This window comes from Papio anubis, chromosome 4, assembly GCF_008728515.1.
Source record: "Papio anubis isolate 15944 chromosome 4, Panubis1.0, whole genome shotgun sequence".
Classification (NCBI taxonomy): Eukaryota; Metazoa; Chordata; class Mammalia; order Primates; family Cercopithecidae; genus Papio; species Papio anubis.
This window is the reverse complement of record NC_044979.1, coordinates 38,395,542-38,414,733: the sequence shown is the minus strand read 5'-3', so window position 1 is coordinate 38,414,733 and position 19,192 is coordinate 38,395,542. Positions and strand designations below refer to the sequence as shown.

General features: G+C 36.4%; 1 protein-coding gene and 1 long non-coding RNA gene across 2 annotated transcripts in view; both read left to right on the top strand.

Moving 5' to 3' along the window:
- The first annotated feature begins 1,884 nt into the window (after positions 1–1,884).
- Positions 1,885–19,192, top strand: part of KCND2 (potassium voltage-gated channel subfamily D member 2) — a 484,439-nt gene continuing 467,131 nt past the window's right edge. The window contains exon 1 of the mRNA XM_003896505.5: positions 1,885–4,201. Within this exon, the coding sequence (XP_003896554.2) occupies positions 3,087–4,201 (1,115 nt within the window). The 5' untranslated portion in view covers positions 1,885–3,086. The remainder of the gene's footprint in view (positions 4,202–19,192) is intronic.
- LOC103883202 lies at positions 2,080–2,947 on the top strand. Its single transcript, XR_645344.4, has one exon. It is a non-coding gene; the product is annotated as an uncharacterized LOC103883202 (long non-coding RNA).

Sequence of the window (19,192 nt, the reverse complement as noted above, 5' to 3'; positions counted from 1 at the left end):
TGCCACCTTACTGTCTGGACTAAGGAGGAGTTGGTTTTCTTATATTAATTGGTAGTAAGCCCCTCATTTCCATTTTCCAGGTAACATGCTTGTGTGTTTGTTTTCAGGTATGCAGGCTACATAGATTGGTTAACAAGCATCTTTCACTTAAACAAATAGATAAAGAGCAGGTGTCTTCAGTTCCATGTCCTCAAACTTACACGGTGCATTAGCTCTGACTTCATTACTAAACACAGTATTCCTTAAATCTCTATTCTGTAAACAAACAAAAAATTACCTTTGTATCGCTACAGAAAATCCTGTACATGATAAGGATATTTTAAATTCTCTGGTTATTTTCTATACTCATTTTTTAGTTTATGTATTTTCTTTGACATATCCCATTTCAAATTTTCAAGGTTGACACTCATGCCTATGATCTCTAGGGCTTAAAAGTCAATTTCTGTACAGTACAACACACAGTCCACTTATTTTACAAACCAAGGGCAGTCAAACCAAGCCATGAAAAACAATTTTTAGGTAGAAATTAGGCTATTATTCTTAATCAATATAGATGAAGCCTCACTATTGCCAAAGATCTTAATTACTATGATGATGATGATTCAGTAATCTAGATTTAATTTTCAAAGGAATTTCAAAAGGAAACTCTCCACTTCTCATCCCACAACTATCCAAATGCAGACTCAAGCCTAAGTATTAAATCTCATATAAACAATAAAAAGGTGGGTGGCAGCGAAGGGGTTTGAGGCTGTTTACGTGATGTGAGTCTCTGTTGGATCAGTTAATTTTGATACTTCACCTTCCTAAAGCATCCAACCCTTAGGAGCAGATTTAACTTCTCGCCATCCACGCCATCTAGTGGCTGTATATGTTATGTTTGGTTTTAAGGATGATTCCTAATGACTCGGGGGCGGGGTACGCGAAAAACAAAACGGTTGGTCGCGACAATTTTCCTGTGTCTCTCCACCTCAGTTACCCCTCATGCGAACATCTTTAACTACTTTAACTATTTTAAATATGCGCAGTGATGCGCAGAGAGGATGAAGGGGACGCAAACTTTCAGAGACGCACGCCCCTTGACGATGACATTTAGAAAAGGGCTCCACATCCCTCTGTTATTCTAAAGGACGGGAAAAGGAGTTGTGTCAAGACCTCCACCGAGGAGACTCTCTGATTTTTTGGCAAGTTGGACAGATGGCATATTAATCCCTGCAACGTTTAACAATCTGGTTTGGAAAATAAATAAAAAGAGAAAGAGGAAATGCACTTAAAAATTCCGCGTCGGGGCTTTGCAGGTCTTGCCTTCCAGTCGCCCCCAGAAGACAACCAATTCCTGCGCATTCCGCTCCGCTCACTCTCCTTCCCAGCTTCTCTCGCTCTCTTTCCCCCCATTTTCCCACGCTCGCCTTGAACCGGGACTCGGCAGGCAGAAGCAAGGCACGGGTCCCCTTTCTCCTCTCCTCCACCAAACCACCGCAGCCCAGCGCGTGAAGCTTCCCTTTGTTCATCCGAGGCTCGCTTTCCTCCCCGGCAGATCCACCTGGATGCTCTCCCTCGGTGACATTTTGCGCCGGGGCTGGTGGGTGGCTGGGGTGGAGCGAGAGGAGTCCGAGGGGGCGGGGGCGGAGAAAGGTCAAGCCGAGGGAAAGGCAGGAGACGCCTTTCCTAACCTGCGTGGCGGGGCGTGCGCGCGGTTATTTATTTATTTTCTCCTTATTTATTGATTGCACTAGCAGAGCAGCGCGGGGAGCCCGGGGAGATGCAGGACCACCCACTGGCGGGGAAGCAGCTAGCAGCCCTCCCGCGCCCCCGCGCTGCCGAGCGCCTTCTGCCTCCGCGCTCGGACCAGAGCCCGTGCCGGCCCCGGCCCCGGCCCCGCCGCGCCGCCGCCCCGCACCGCGCTGGCCAGGTCCCCGCGACAGTGGCCCCGCAGTAAGTTGGCAGGAGCGAGTCCCCTCCGTTCTCGCCTCCCCCGCACCTTTTGAACTTGTTGCTGCTGCTCTGCTCGCCTGCGCCTGGCTTTTGGAAGGTGAAAAGGAGGAGGGAGGAACGGAGGGATGGGGGAAGGGGGAGAAGAGCTCGCTTGAGCTTTATTTATGCTCCCTCGGCGCATCGGATTCGGCTGCTCGCGAGCTGCTTTCTCTCCTCTTCCCTTTCCGGGTGCACGGCGAGGAGAAAGTCTCTATGCAACTCAGCCCCGGCGCGCGCTTGGCCAGGTATGTACTGCGGGCGCGGCGCGTTCTGCGCGGAAGCAGATGCTGCTGCCGCCACGGCGGCGGCGGCTGCCAGCTCCTGGGCTCTGTAACTGTCACACTGCACCTGAGCTGAACTTGAAAAGAGAGTGAAGGGGCGACTGGGCGAACGCTTTTGGCAGACACAGAGGGTGTTTGTAGACGTGGGGGAGGAGGATCTGTATTAACGCCCCCCACCGTACCCACTGCACATCACCTCCATCTCTGCAAATACAGCCCGAGGAGTAGAGGCAGCAGCAGCTGGACCCCCAAAGAGAGACGTGGGGCAGCGGCTGTGACCGTATCTCCTGAGCTACAACAACAGGTCGCCTTGTTGAGACTCCTTTGGCGGGAAGGGCTACTTGGAAAGGAAGGTTTGAAAGAGTGAGAAGGGTAGGTGGAAGGATTCCCTAATTCGTCGAAATAATTCTATTGGGTGACTCTCGTTCGTCTTCTCTATCCTACACTCCACATACTGACCCCATATTATCCAGACTGTGCCAGGGGAGAAATCAAAGACACCTGTTTGAAGAAACGACTGCACCTGTGTGCTTATTTGTGCCAGAGGGTGGCCTGGCCCACCTGCTGGAAGCGGTTTGGCTAGGTTCTGTTGGGGGCGATTGTTAAGACGTTGTATTTTGTTGTCATTACTCCAAACACCTGTCTTGGAGGGAAACTTGCCCTTCTGAGAACTGTGACTTTACCAGAAGCCCTATCTCGGAATAAGAGTGACACCTCTGGACCACGTTTCTCACTAGTACTTTGCTTGACTGGAGGAAGTGGGTGAGTTGTGGCTGCTTCGGTTGACCCATTGTAGACGCCTCGTCACCCTTCTTCCTTCCACTTCAAGGAGCCATGGCGGCGGGGGTAGCAGCGTGGCTGCCTTTTGCAAGGGCAGCGGCCATCGGGTGGATGCCTGTGGCCTCGGGGCCTATGCCAGCTCCCCCGAGGCAGGAGAGGAAAAGGACCCAAGATGCTCTCATTGTGCTGAATGTGAGTGGAACCCGCTTCCAGACGTGGCAGGACACCCTGGAACGTTACCCAGACACTCTACTGGGCAGTTCTGAGAGGGACTTTTTCTACCACCCAGAGACTCAGCAGTATTTCTTTGACCGTGACCCAGACATCTTCCGCCACATCCTGAATTTCTACCGCACTGGGAAGCTCCACTATCCTCGCCACGAGTGCATCTCTGCTTACGATGAAGAACTGGCCTTCTTTGGCCTCATCCCGGAAATCATCGGCGACTGCTGTTACGAGGAGTACAAGGATCGCAGGCGGGAGAACGCTGAGCGCCTACAGGACGACGCGGATACCGACACCACTGGAGAGAGCGCCTTGCCCACCATGACTGCAAGGCAGAGGGTCTGGCGGGCCTTCGAGAACCCCCACACCAGCACGATGGCCCTGGTGTTCTACTATGTCACGGGGTTTTTCATTGCCGTCTCTGTCATCGCGAATGTGGTGGAAACAGTGCCCTGCGGATCAAGCCCAGGTCACATTAAAGAACTGCCCTGTGGAGAGCGGTATGCGGTGGCCTTCTTCTGCTTGGACACGGCCTGCGTCATGATCTTCACAGTTGAGTATTTGCTTCGCCTGGCTGCAGCGCCTAGTCGTTACCGTTTTGTGCGTAGTGTCATGAGTATCATCGACGTGGTGGCCATCCTGCCTTATTACATTGGGCTGGTGATGACAGACAATGAGGACGTGAGCGGAGCCTTTGTCACGCTCCGAGTCTTCCGGGTGTTCAGGATCTTTAAATTTTCCCGCCACTCTCAAGGCCTGCGAATCCTGGGGTACACACTGAAGAGTTGTGCCTCAGAATTGGGCTTCTTGCTTTTCTCGCTCACCATGGCTATCATCATCTTCGCTACAGTTATGTTCTACGCAGAGAAGGGGTCTTCGGCCAGCAAGTTCACCAGCATCCCTGCAGCATTCTGGTATACCATCGTCACCATGACAACACTAGGGTAGGTGCCATAATGAGAAATGGGATGGAGGTTGGGTATGGGTGAGGCGATTGTGGACCCATTAAGATTACATGATAATTCCGGGGAAATCATTTGGTTTCTTTCCTGAGTTTAGGAAAGCATTATCTAAATGGTTTGGCAAAACTCTTTTGATCTGTGAAATGGGTATAATACACAGGTTGAAGTGTTAAGGCATTGCTGGCAAATGTTGAGCATTGATGCCTGAAAGTGGTAAAGATACAAAGAAATTTTAGAATTCCTGAATATATGAAATAGTAACAATATTTATATTAATATATAAAAATATGACAATGAAAAACAAAATCTATGCACTAATAAAGACACAAATATATACAATGTATATTGAAATTTCTAGAAAATGGTTCAATGCATTTAAATGAAAAGTTTCCAGGTATACTTGAACTATTATTTTCATATGAATAGATACTTATGGTGTGCATTTTTCCTCTAAGAACCATAATTCTTATTTTACATCGTAAAACATAGACTGTAGATGTAATTATCAAAGTATTTTATAATATATATGCACATATTCATATGTATGCACTTTAATAGGTTATTCAGTGTTTTAGAATATCAGAGCTGAAACTGATCAACTCTACAATATGCAGTGGAATTAAATTTGCAACATATTTCAAACTCTAGGTTCATAGTTTCAAAAAAAGAAGCAAAAGACTGTCATCCACACATTTTTTTTTTTAGAATCTACAGATCCCATCAGGCAATGGGCCCACACCCATTAAATACACATAGAAGATAGAGCAGTATCTGGTAAGATGGATGGTCACCAAGGCTGGCTCTATTATAAAATTTGGGGTCCTAATTTCCTTTTAGAATTTTTTTGTGCATTCTTTTTGGGGAGTATAATGAAGTTCTGTAACCAAAGGGACACATTTCTGAATTCACGTTTTTAATAGACTTTTAGGGCTAGAATTAAGTTTTTTTAGGTAGTAGAAAAAAGGAAAGGAGGCAAATGATTAAGAATGTTAGTCAAACTGCAGAAAAGTGGCAACATTTTAAGTATTAGAGAATCTAATAAAATAAAATGGTTAGATCCTTTTACTTTTATGAGTTCTTAGATAAGCTAGGGAGTGATGTTAGTGCCTTTTCTTCAGCTTTATGCTACTATTCTTGCATAGGTAATCAGTTCAGTGAGGATTTGGTAATAGCTGTAAGAAAAAAAGTTATTCCCAAGGCTACTCTTTAAGCTTTGTGTTTCTGGATAATTTAATTGGCTTCTTTAAATGACATTGTGGTTAAAGTCGACTTAATTTTATTAGACATATTGTGTTGTACAGAATTTCTCATGTTGTATGGCCAACTAATGGAATATTTTATATATGAAGAATTTTAGGCTAGGTTAAACAATAAATTGTGGTAAAGAAAAATACAATGATTTATGATTTTTATTTAGTCTCATATTTTTTTTAAAGACCTACTGGTACATTAAAAAAAATGAATTAGTGAAAATCCATGTTCTACTTCTTGTATTTCCTTTTATTCTTGTTTGTAAATTTGTGACAGTTTATAAAAGGATAAGGATGATGCAGAATGCCTTCACAGTGTAGGTGCTTATTCTTTATCAAAGAGGTTTGTTTTTGTTGTCTTGTCATTTTGTAGCAGGATATCCTTATTAAGCACAAATGGGTAGTACAAATCACTATCATGACATCAAATTAGAAGCACAACTGAATAAAAAAGAAGATTCGGTTTTAATAGGAAGGGAAAACTATTAAAATGAAATACACTTTAAACATTTCTTATATATGGCTGTGTTTCTTGAGGTATCAGAGAGTCATTTTAATGCTATATAGTGTCTATATGATTGAATATAGGTATAAAAAGAATGTTGATGAGAATTCTAATTTCGTGTAGCTAATAGTTCTGTAATAGACTTGAGAAGTTAGCATTGTTTTAAAACTTGTTTCTTGGAATGACTTTCCAATTTTTATTTTATTTTGAAGCTTATTTTTGTTTTCAGGAAAAAAAAATGAGGCAACATTAAACATTAGTGACAATTTTTTTATTATGTAAATAAAATACTTAAAAGCACCTATTTTTGAAAATATTTAAGAAATTGAATTATAATGGCAGAGTAAAATCTATGCAGTGGATTTAGTTCACATGTTCCATAGGTAAGTAAGTGGATTAGAAGCATTGAATACACACACTTTCTTAGAACTTGGAAGCTAAGTGGAAGTTACTTTAAAGACTTAGCTTCACTGAAGTTGAACATTTTAATTTTCAGGAAATTAAGCTAATTAATGATCCTGGTTAAATAGAGCAGTCATACTTTTAAGATGTGGAAACGTCGATGTAATCAAAATGAGAACATATATGGACACTTGACAAATCATATGCTTTATAACAGAATTTCATAGGAAAATGTTTTTAATTTATCATCAAAATATATTTATTATGTATTGTACCCTGAAGAAATAGATTCTTATAAGCACTGCCATTTTGGTGCCAACTTTGTGACTCAACAGTTATTTAATAATTCAAAATATTCAATAAAAGCCATTGCCTAACTTTATTGTTTAGGCTGTAGTTCTATACTTAGAGGATGAAGTGTAAGGTGTAAACTTTCTGGGAAATAATAGTTGGAGCCAATATCCAACTATGTCTGAATGATTATCAAGAGTTTTCCATTGTATTATCTGAGCTCTTTTTATGTGGCTATTAATTTTAATGGAGCTAAATGTTCATCAATTAATGATAATAAAAGTGAAAATATGATTATAAACAGAGGTTATCGAAAGTTCCAGCTCATATGAACATTATCTACATGAGAATAAATAATCAAGAGCTTTGTCATTCAGGACTGGCAGAATCATCTGTGGCTTCTAGACTATTTTAGACAATATTCAGTTGGTTTTATGATCTGAGGAACTGAGTGTATCTGTCTTAGAACCAAGGTGTATTTGTATAACCATTTTTTTTGCTCCTTGAAATATCAAGTATATCATTAGACTGTAACTTGACTATGCTTACTATATAAGTCATTAGTTAATCTATCAGAAAAATGAACGCTTTAAAAATAGTTTTCAGGCTACTACATTTCCTACTAGAATAGGAAACATAGAAAGCACAGTTAAAAAAAAAATGAAAAAATAATGTCAGAATTTTTTTTAAGTTTTAGATTGAGTAATCAGGTGGATCTGTTCCTCCATTTCATACGTTCTTTCTGAGCATATTTCACAGGTCCCTGAATCACCCTTTTATCCACCCACCTCCCCTTTCCATAATGTAAACTCTAGTTACTGCCATTAACTGCCTTAGTAGAAAAAGAATCTGGAATTCCTCTTTTGTCCTAAAGTCGTTTGGAAAATAACATCCAGTTGTTATTTTTCATTTAGATGGTAGTACTCAAATCTTACTAAACTTAGGAAATTTCTAAGTGTTCACCAATAATCAAAAATTATTTTGTAAAAATGTACTAAACAGTGTCAAGCCTCAGTTTACCATTGCACCTCATACACATGATCTGGAAATTAGAGGTGGTACCAGGTGGCACATTAAATAATTGAAGGGTTATTATTATGTTAAGTAATATAAATGTTTGCATTCTTGGTCTTGATTATTACCCATTTAGACAATTTCTTTAAAAGAAGGGATCATATTACTCATAAAACTTAAGAATTTCAGAAGTGTCATTTTGTGATCCTTATTACTTTAATTTTAAAACAAAATTGTTTTCATCAAAGTTTTCAATATGGGAAAGTTGCTACATGGCATTTCTGTAAAGTTTGTGTTTAGAGAGAAATTTTATTATTTTAACGATATAAATTATATTCTGATTTCAGAACAAATTTGGGAAAGTAAAAATTTAATATATATCATATATTTATCTAAAACAAATACAGTGGTGTTACATCTTTGCTGCCAGAAAACTTAGCGTAATTGCCATATTTCAATTTTTGTGTGTTTGGTGAATTACTATTTTAAGGAACAACAAAAAAGTAAAAAAGTTTTCACTTAAATTTTCATAGCAATGTGTCAGGGAAGTTCCTTTTTTAGAATGGCATGCTTTGAAATACTTTATCATATGCATATATATGATCATATTTATGATATACGATAACATTATAATTATATATTATTAAAGAGAAGGATAAACTTTTAAATACTACTCTCCTGATGCCTGTCACTATTCTGATTATATAGCTTTGGGTAATGTTGGGAGTATATCTTGCAGATTCATTTATGTAGAGACTTAAAGTTTTTACTGAAATGGGTGAAATTATCTTCCCTTGTGCCAACATCTATACATAAATATTGCTAATGCATTAATATAAAACTCTTTAAAAGGTTGTAAGTACCAAAATTTGTTTTTCTGGTGAAGAGCCATAGTATGAGTAACATCTATTTTTATTTTGACATACTATGACATATTTGTGTAAAGTTCTTTATAGAATATGTTAGTTGATGGAAGTTGAAAATGAACTTTTAAAGAAATGTAGAGAAATGTGTTATGTATTCCTCTTTTAGCATTACAAGTAACCAAATCTTACATGTCTTCATTTTGTTTTAGCCATCACTTGAATTAGAGACAATATTTGATGTGGAATTTTAAAATATGTATGTTAATCCAGCCTCTAGTACTTTACCATTTACTCGGTTGCCAGACAGAGGTATTTCACAAAAGGGCTAATATGTGTTGTTTCAACATAGTCCCCTAGAGAAAATGCTATTGTCTAATTTTCAGTGGGTCTGTTATGCTATTCTTTTTTATTTTTAATTTTCCTTTAGACTACTGAAAAACCATCTTATTTTATTTTTATATTTACATCACTTACTTCTGAACATTCCTCTCAATTATACTCATCTTTGAAAGTGAGCCACTAAAATTCAAATTTCTTATTACCTGATCTCTACATTCCTGGTAGAAGAAAAGTGACCTGTAATTTATTTAAAATTCATAATTTTGTACATTTAAGAATTGTGTGGCTTGTCCATAGTTACATAATTAGATAGCAGCAATATATTTTGAAATTTCACTTTTATACTCATTTTCTTCTGAAGACCCTAAACCATTATCTAGAAATGTCTTACAATAATTATCTGGGGACTGCTGCTGATTATACAGGGATAAGAGAAGGAATACATTTATTATTTATTCCATTAATGTGGTACATTTCTCTCTTAGTTCTATTGATGTGACTCACTCCACATTCCTCAATATCACTGCTGGCTCTGCATTTATTCATACAGCACTGGGGTTTATCATGATGGTTCCCATCTGATATAATACAAACTTGTATTCTCATCCAGTGAACTTTCAGGCCGTTTGGGGGCAAACTACTCAACGGTGAATCTTTTGCCTGGCTTGATGGAAAACAAAGGAATTCAGTTATTTCGCCCTAATTTCCTAAAAGAGTTGGCTTATGAGTCATTAAAAATGTACAATTTAACTTCTCTTTCATTGAAAGAACACAAATGGTGAAAAGTACATTCACTGAAAAGGAAGTATATTTTTTCCTTTAAAGTTGTGAGAATGAATTCATTCCGTTTCCTCCCTTCTACTCTCCATATGTTTTATATTGTTTTCTGAGCAAGGATACACACATACATGTATGTATGTATTTATGTACATATGTATGTATAAGCATTGCTCTCCCACTAGCTTCTGCAGCTAGATTTGATGATGTGGGATAGCATCTGATATTGAAACAAACAAACAAACAAACAAAACCCAGGGTGAAACACCATTTCTGTGCATATTTGCACTGCTCTTTGAATGTTTTGCCCTTTAGTTTTCTCCTTTGAGAGGCAGCCTTTACATTGACCTTCTAAATGAAGGCTTTTCAGCCCCCTAAGCAAGCCTACGTCATCTATAGTTGGAATTGTGCTTGATATTAGTAAGTGCCATCTTTATATATAATTTATGGTTTTACCTCTTGACTTTCTAACTAAATTGAAAGGCTTTTGAGGTTTGAGCGTATACCTTCTGGGGAAGTATTACCTAGTTCGGTGCTCACATGTAGGAAAATATCTATGTTAGTGTGTTGCTGATCATGGTGTGAGATGGCACTTGTACGCCATGGAGAGCTCCTTAGCCATGGAGCAGTGCCATCTCAACATTAGCAATAATCTGCTACTCTAAGCCAAATTATTTTGCTTTGTTCAATATTAAAAGTATTTATATTTGTTATTTGAACATTTTATCCTCTCATCTACTAAATCTACTCTTTTAATTTTTCTCTTTTTGACTGGGAATGGCTGTGAGACCTCAACTTTTTCATCCATAACTAACTACTCTGCAAAGGTTAGAATTAATGGCTGCCAACTGCCATTTTCTCTATCAGTTTGATTTCTGGTAAAGTCCAGGTAAATTGCAGATGCCTCTGGGAGGCGTATGGAGATGCTTCATGATATAAGTGAATGAACATAGAAATACCGCCTTCCCTTGAAAGCCCATTTCCTTATTTAAATATGAGTAGCTTAAAAAGCCCATGGGTCAACAGATACTTCGATGACACTTCATCACTAGAAAGGTGTTCTCTCTTACCCAGTAACACAAGCTGGAACTTATTTTTCATCCAGGTTTTCTCATTTATGCATAAAATAGAATTGTTTAAAATAGGGACATATTGGCTGTAAATGGCATAGGAGATGGATGCAATTTCTGTCTGGAAAAGTTCAATGTAATCACCATCAGGAAGAAGTTAACATTCTAAGGAATTAAAAATCAGATTACAAAATGTAAAGATAAATGTAGGTATATATTCTAGCATAATGCAATCCACTTTGCCTTGGGAATTTTGACAAGTCTGTTATGTAATGATCTAAATCATAAAAAGTGTGGGGGGAGTAGGGAATGAGTTACTAGAGGTTAATAATGAGAAAAAATAACATTGAAAGAGTAGGATGACAGTTGAGATAATGTCAAATAGAATGGGAAGATTTTGTTCTAAAAGTAAAAGGTCTTGTCTTTTTTGCTTTTATGTGGACCTAATTCTTCCATCTTCTTCATTTTCTTCACTTTTAACAATATCAGTAATAGTGCTCTCGGAAACCCAAAATAATACCAGTAACATACACTCTCAGGGAATCAAACTGTGGCTCACAGAGTTCAATTCAACATAACAGACCTTTGTTGATCACTTGCTACCTGTCATTGACCACAGCAGTAACCAAAAGGTCAACTTTCTCAACTGAAGAATGATTTAAAACTAAAATAATGGAAGAGTGATAAATAAAAAAGTAAATGTATTATATAATGCCACATAGAGATGAGTGCTATGAACAAAATACATCTGGGTAACAAGCCTGCTATTTTGCATAGGGGACAAACAAGACTTTTCCAAGGGGTTGGAATTTAAGCCAATGGCTGTTTGAAGCGATAAAATGACTTTCTGACTATCTGGATGAAGAGAGTTAGAGGAAGACAGAAAAGGAGTACAAAGACTTCAAGGTGGGATGAAGTTTCATCAGTTCCATCTAATGTCCCTGTAATAGAAGCAAAGGGAGTAAGGGGCTTAGTAGCAAATGGAATCTGTAAAGTAGTTAGGACTAGACTATGTAGAATGTGATAGACCATAATCAAGACTTCTGATTTCATTTAAGATGAAAAGGGGAGCCATTAGAGAGTTGTGAGCATGGTAGGGATAGGATATGATTTCTGTATTAAAAGGAGCACATGCTCTAAAACAATTAAAAACATTTTTAAATTGTCAAATTAAAGTTAACTTATTTACCATGAATAAATTTTCGTCCTTCATTAGTTTGTCATGTTTAATTTAGCTTAAAATTTATATCCAATTATTCGGGAGATTATCTAAAGAATGAGTATTTTCTAATACATAATTTAATTGTTACTAACAACACAAATCTAGTTCAAATGAAAACTGAATTCCATATTTTAGCTGAAAAGACAAGGCTAGTGCTCAATGGATATGGAATTATTTGGGAACTGATATAGATAATTATTTCTTTTGAATATAGATTTGCATACTTACAGTTGTCAATTCTAATATTAGTGTTCAAGAATATTACATACATTTTGAATTCTATTTAAAGGAGTTTTATTCCTTTTTTGTCACTTTGCAGTAGATACATATATATCTTCTCTGGGTGTTTTGTTAGTTTTATAAGCCTGAAAGATAAAATGGCTTACATGTCTTAAAATCTGTGAAAATTGCCATAGGGTATGTATTTTTCAACATGAATTAAATTGAGACCATGTTTATAGCAGATGTGTAATGAAAACTTGCAGAAGCAAAGCTTTGATAAGAATCACCATGCTGAAGAATAAACTATAACCATGAATGGATAATTGGAAATACTTGAGTTTGGAGAAACAAAAATTGGATTAACATCATAAAAATGCAAAAAAAGGGCTATGCTTTCCAGATAAATTGTGAAAGTAGTTTTTGAATTTAGAGGAATTCAGTGTGGCATCTCACTTTGGCATGCTGTTTCCATGAAGACATTTGCCCTCTAGGTAATTCTGCATCTTACCCAGAAGTTCTTTCCAGAGGCCTATTTCCTGATAAGGAAGCTAGGATTCATGGGGGCTGTCACACATGTATACACACACACACACACACACACACACACACACACACACCCCAACCATTTGCTGGTTTCCTTTCATCATGCTGTAGAAATTAAGGCTGTCTAACCCTATACCATCTTAGTGTACTTTGGAAAAATGAAATTCTTCTCCATATTGTTTTAGATACCACATTCAAACTTATGAGAATATGTCTAGATTGTACCAAATTAGCTGTTTTTGTATTCTTCTTAAATTATATCAACCTACTAATGCACATTAGGCACAATATTGAATCAGAAAGGAATGTGCCCTGCAGACTCTTCCTAATGTTTGATTTTTTGCTTTAGTCTCAAACTATTAGAGTCATGGAATTTTGACTTGCTAGGCTTGTTAGAAATCATTTTGTAGAAACTTCTCATTTTATACTTGAAGAAACTAAGGTAGAGAGTAGTCATGAAATTTATATAAAATTATAGGGTCTAGTTAGTTGAAGAATCTAAGTTAGATTTCTGGAAGATCATTTGAAGTCCAGTGTTCTTTACAGCACAATACACTGGAGGGTTCCCCCATTATATTTCTTTCTCTGCTTTATGCTTGTCCCCACCATTAAACAATATATTAAAAACATAACAGAGCAGCATCACCAAGCAGTGTATGTGCAGGTCTAAAAGTTTCCCCATGTTATCATTAAAAATCTGATGATGACATTGTATTTTATTTGTAATTTTTAATCTAATGAGAGACTGAATTAGTAACAAAGATAAACAAATTCATGTAATACATAACAGGAAATTAAGAATATTGTTCCACTGGTATTACTTTTACTGTGACATTTTTGAGCTGAGAAATAAAGTGTAGCAGTTGTAACTTGCATTTTATTCAACTCAATGATTTGTCATTGGATTCCTTTTATTTTTTCAACCTGAAAATATTTACTCTGGTAGTAACACTGTTATTTATATTTTCACAATGCAGAATATTTTATTATCTTCAGTTATTTGTTTAAATTCAAGGCTGAACATATCGTAGTCAATAATACGGAAAACATCAAACCTGAAAATATCTCACAAGACTAGTTTACTTATTCTTGTGAAATTAGGTATGAGAATTGATGTTGATAGACAATTGGTTTTCAGATACTTTATCGTATCTAAATATACAATTAACAGTCTTTTTGTTCATATTGTCTATTTTATTAGAACATTACTATAGTTAGAAAAAATGCACTAATTTCAAAACATCTCATAGACATTCACAAGAGGATACATCACTGTGAAATAGGATATAAGAATAGATGTCAAAAAGAAATTACTTCCATTTCAGTAAATTCTTAATTATGGAAATTCAAATGAATATTTTTCTAATCTTTTATAGATTGCCTTGCATTTTTTTAATGTTTGCAATAAAGGGAAGTTGTTTTGAAAAACATAATTAACGTAGAAGTATACATGTTGATCTGTTTTCTGCTATTACTTTTTTAATATAGAATTTCTGCTTTTGGATTTAAAATTGTATTAATTAGGTGTAAAATCTCAGAGGATAGCACAATAAATATCCTATTACAAAGAAAAAAGAATGTAGTTTAGAAAATGGCTCGTGACTCTTCCTTATGGAAATAGGACACTTTATTCACTTTATTCAGGGTTGGCATGGTCCTAGAGTAGTGATAAGTAAAGTGCCTATCAATTTTGCAGAGAACTTTATTATTTTTATGGAAAGAGTCCAAATACAGTCATAGTTATCTAAGTGAAAGGTAAGTTTTTTTATTTTAAAAATATTAAAGGGAGGATTTTTTTTCAATCAACTAGCAAATGTTGGCAATATATTCTGAAATACACTATATTAAGCAAAAACTATGAATAAGAAATCACTTTATAGACTGCTCACATTCCTTTTACTTTTGTTTCCTTTTTATTTTCCACACTAATTAACAATTTTTGGATCTGAACATATTGTTTTAATATTACTAAAATATGTGTGAATGTATAATGTGTACTCAAATATGCATTTTGGGAAGCACACACATATACATCAATACAAAAATGTACAGATGTGTAAATATTATATACTGATGCATATGTTGATATATAGCTATATGCACAGTCTTATTTTTCTGGGAAGACATAACCTATTGATGATAATATTTTTGAGAAGATCTGGGGATGTGGGAGATAGGAAAAGCCATTTTAAATTTCACTTTGCACAAGAACATTACAAATAGGTGCTATATGAGGGATTGCTATTATATTATTACTATTGACTATATAACAGTATTAAATATACTACATATTTGCCTTGCATTAGGATAAGTCTCTAGTGTATCACACCAGTAGACAATTAGGCAGGAAATAATTACTGAAGAGTTGTTGATTGATGACACACCATTAATCAAAAGGAATTTCCTATTTAGAAACTGGAATTTTGAGTCACCGTACAAAACATATTTTTAGGTTAGAAATCCAACATTTAATGACTTTGGGTTACCAAATTATAAAAATCTTATGATCCTGACAGACTTGTTTTGAAATTATATACTTAGTCATTCCTGCATTACTTTTTCACTCTGTGCATTTACAAGGAGGAGTTGGAACAGTTTACTGTCAAATAAACAGAGATGATTAAGCAAGCATCAAGTATTAAAGGTGACGGAAAATGATGGAGAATAAAAATTACATTAAATAAAACATTGCTGAGCATAAAATCAGCTTTGAAATTCCTGGCAGACAAAGAAAAGCAGGAAGTGTAGTATTACATGTTTCATAGCTATTTAAGAAAAGAAAGTATCTTACTTCATGAAGAGTTTTTTAGAGAATACTATCTAATAGAAATTTGGGGCAAAATCATTATAAGCAGGTTATTTAATAACATAATGAAATGTGTCTGCACCAGTAGTTTCACAAAATATTTAGAAATATTTTTGATTTGGCTATACCATATACAAATTTTTATAAAGCAAAGTGATAATATTGTATACATATAAAGGTGTTTTCATAAGAAATATACATAATTATCAAAATACATAACTCTCAGATGATTGTGAGATTCATATATAGAGTTTAGTAAATCTAGAGTGATGTTTCTTAATATATACTGAGGATCACCAGGATTAGGATTACCTGGAATACTTATTAAAAATGAATATTCTGGGAGTTCACCTAAAACAATTTAAATAGTCTTTGGAGGTGGGAACCATGATGTCAGCATTTTCAATTCTCACATCAAATATAAGAACCACTGAAGAATGCCCTCTCAGCCTATTTCTAACATCATCCTGTTTTGACTTGAGCTGGAAGTTTGAGTGTCAGTAAAAACAAACCATTTAAGGCTGGATATGGTGGCTCACACCTAAAATCCCACCACTTTAAGAGGTGGGTGGATCACTTGAGATTGGGCGTTCAAGACCAGCCTCGCCAGCATAGTGAAATCCTGTCTCTACTGAAAATACACAAGCATGGTGGAGTGCACCTGTAATCCCAGATACTTGGGAGACTGAAGTAGGAGAATCACTTGAACCTGGGAGGCAGAGGTTGCACTGAGCTGAGATTGCACCCCTGCACTCCAACCTGGGTGACAGAGTGAAACTCTGTCCCAACAACAACAAAGCATTTAAAACTATAATCTAGTAGCTAAAGTGCTTGTTTTCAGTTTTGTTTGTTAGATATTATAGATAGAAAATCAGAAGTCTTGACTAAAGATAAAAAACCAATGCTTTACTGCAAAAGCCGTATCTTATCATGTGCTAAGGTATAAGGTTTCAGAGATAACAACCATTAGTTGGTGTTTAGGAGACCAACTGGACTCAGGAAAATACAGTTGCTTCCTTTTGGGAATTTAGGATTGTGAACTTTTAAAGCTACTGATTTTCTAACATTGTCAAGGATAGGTAGGCTGAGCTTTCCTTAGTGGAGGCACAAGATAATGGACCAATTGCTCATAATAAAAGTAAAGAACATGAAATTAGATAAAAGCCTCTGAACATAGGAGGAGCTTATGAAAAATAAGACAACACAAAGTATGAAGACACTCTATATCTCATGAAACTAGAATATTCTTTGGGTATGTTTTTTCTCCTTTTACTTTCTTTTATATACACAGAAGTTGATTTGAAAGGATTTACTTTCCAAAGAAGATAATTTTTAATCACATGTAAGAGATTTCAAATGTGCAGGACCTAAAGATAGAAAACAAATTACTGGTGGATTCTTAGATTATAATTGAGCTTAAAGGACATTTTATGTAAAAATCCACTGAATGGCTGATTTGATGTTGAGATGTTTAATTGGCTTTTCATGGATGTTAGCTTGTCCAAAATGATTTCATGTTCTTTCTTGATAGATATATGAAATATACAATAAACTTTTTCTCATGAGGTCCAGGTATAATGAGAACTGTCTTACAAAAGGCTGACTGAAGATTAATATGGCCAGAAATTGAAATTCACTTCCTGTATTGGAGGATGCTGTCTAATTAGTTGTGGTTACAGGATTTTTGAACATCAGGTTTGGTAAAAAGATGAAACCTATAGTCAAACGTTATGATATGATCATAGAAGCCCCGATAAACATAACTTCATGCAAACCTAAATGTCACTTAGTTAAGATCAGGAGGCCTGATGTGACAGGTTTGAAATCTTCACTTGAAATGAGGTTAGTTAGATGATACAGGTTTATCCCAAGTCAGATAAATAGAGAAGAGTCTTATAAACCGCTTGTAAGGCCTCTCTTCCTTAAAAGAGTATATATGAAGGAAGAGAGGAAGGCAGGGGTGGGAGGGCAGAGAGAGAGAGAGAAAGAGAGAGAGAGAGAGAGACACTAGGAGAAAGAAGGGTAAAGAGAGAGAAAGTAAGTGGGGGTAAGGAGATGATTTGATTCTTACAATGGGACAAAGAATCCTATTCTGTAGCAGGCACCATCCCTTGTATGTAAGCTGTGTTATGTTTTCATGCTGTCCGCTGACTGCCCCCCTTGTTTGCCACATTTCAATCCTCATTGGCAAGAGAGCTAAATAAAAATAAGCAAAATACTCAATAAAATGGAACTGTCATAAAATTAAGGCCACTCCACTAAAAATTTGTTTAAACAGCCAGGGCTAACCAAAAAAATCAAGTGAACACCTTTAGTTAAAATAAAAAGGAACCAAGAACAAACAACAATAGAAAATGGCCTGAGAAGCAAGTCTGAATTTTGAAATATGAAGTATTTCTGGGAGGATATCAGAGAAAATTAAAGAAAAATCTATGTACTTAATCTCATGTCCCTTATCAGGATCCCAGTAAGAGTTACCTTACACTTCTACCAAAGATTTGAGCCTTGAGTCACAAAATAAACATGTCCTCCTACTGTCCTGCAGAAATGATCAGTGGGCTTGCCAAGAACAGCAGCTATTCTTTAGCTTCTTCACCTTAGGCCAGACATAAACGTCAGCCCAATACCACACACACCATGCTTGGAAGCATCGTCCTGCATTTTTAATTTGGAATATTAAAAACAAACTGGCTTCCAGCTTTTCATCCAACATCTATTTTGATTGGATCTCTGATTCTTGTTCACCTTTATTTTAGTTGGTTTAGAGGAAACTGTTTCACTGAAGCAATACACATACAATTTAATTTTGAAGCTCACATTGTATTTTTGCTTATTTGTAGTATCCCTAGGCACCAAATAAGAAAATTAATAGTTCATAATTTTATAATGCTCTATCTGGGGCCTTGTCATGTTTTAAGGTGCCTCAGTATACGTGCTGACAAAGTTCTCTCTTCGAAGAACTTCACACTTTAGTTAAAATCTCCCCCACAGATTTTTTAACAATGCCTAGAACATTGCTTTGCCAATCATAGATGCTGAATAAAGATTTTTTTAAATCTTTACTGTGGACCTTTACTTTGAAGGTCCATTCAATTTTAGAAATTTGTATCACTCATAACCCTTTCTAGCCACTTCTTCAACCACATATCCTCCGACATACAACTACCTACATACAGAAATAAAATTCCCATAGAAGCAAAGTCTTCAGGTCAATATACGTTAAAATAATTATGCTTGAAATAAACTTAGAATTTTGAGACCTTTTTGATATGCTGATTCATTCCTCTGCAAAACTCTTTTCCAAATACTTATTTATGCTCTTTTACCATTGAAAGAAATCCCCTAAATTTCTGTGCTATTTTTCTCATCTCTATGCTGTTGGCTCATAGCTATACATATCTGTCCTAGACCACTCTTATGAATTTCAAACAATAATTCCCAGCTTTATGCTATCAGGAAATATTATACCCTTGACTTTCCTGGACAATCAGCAGAAGCAATAGCTATATGGAGAATATTTCCAAATCTAATGGAAAATGATTAAACATAGAATATTGTCTAGTAGGCATATTACTCAATATCCTGTACATTAAGAGCTACACGTATATGGAAAAAAAAATATATAATATATATGCTTTGTATATATATGCATATATATATATTTTA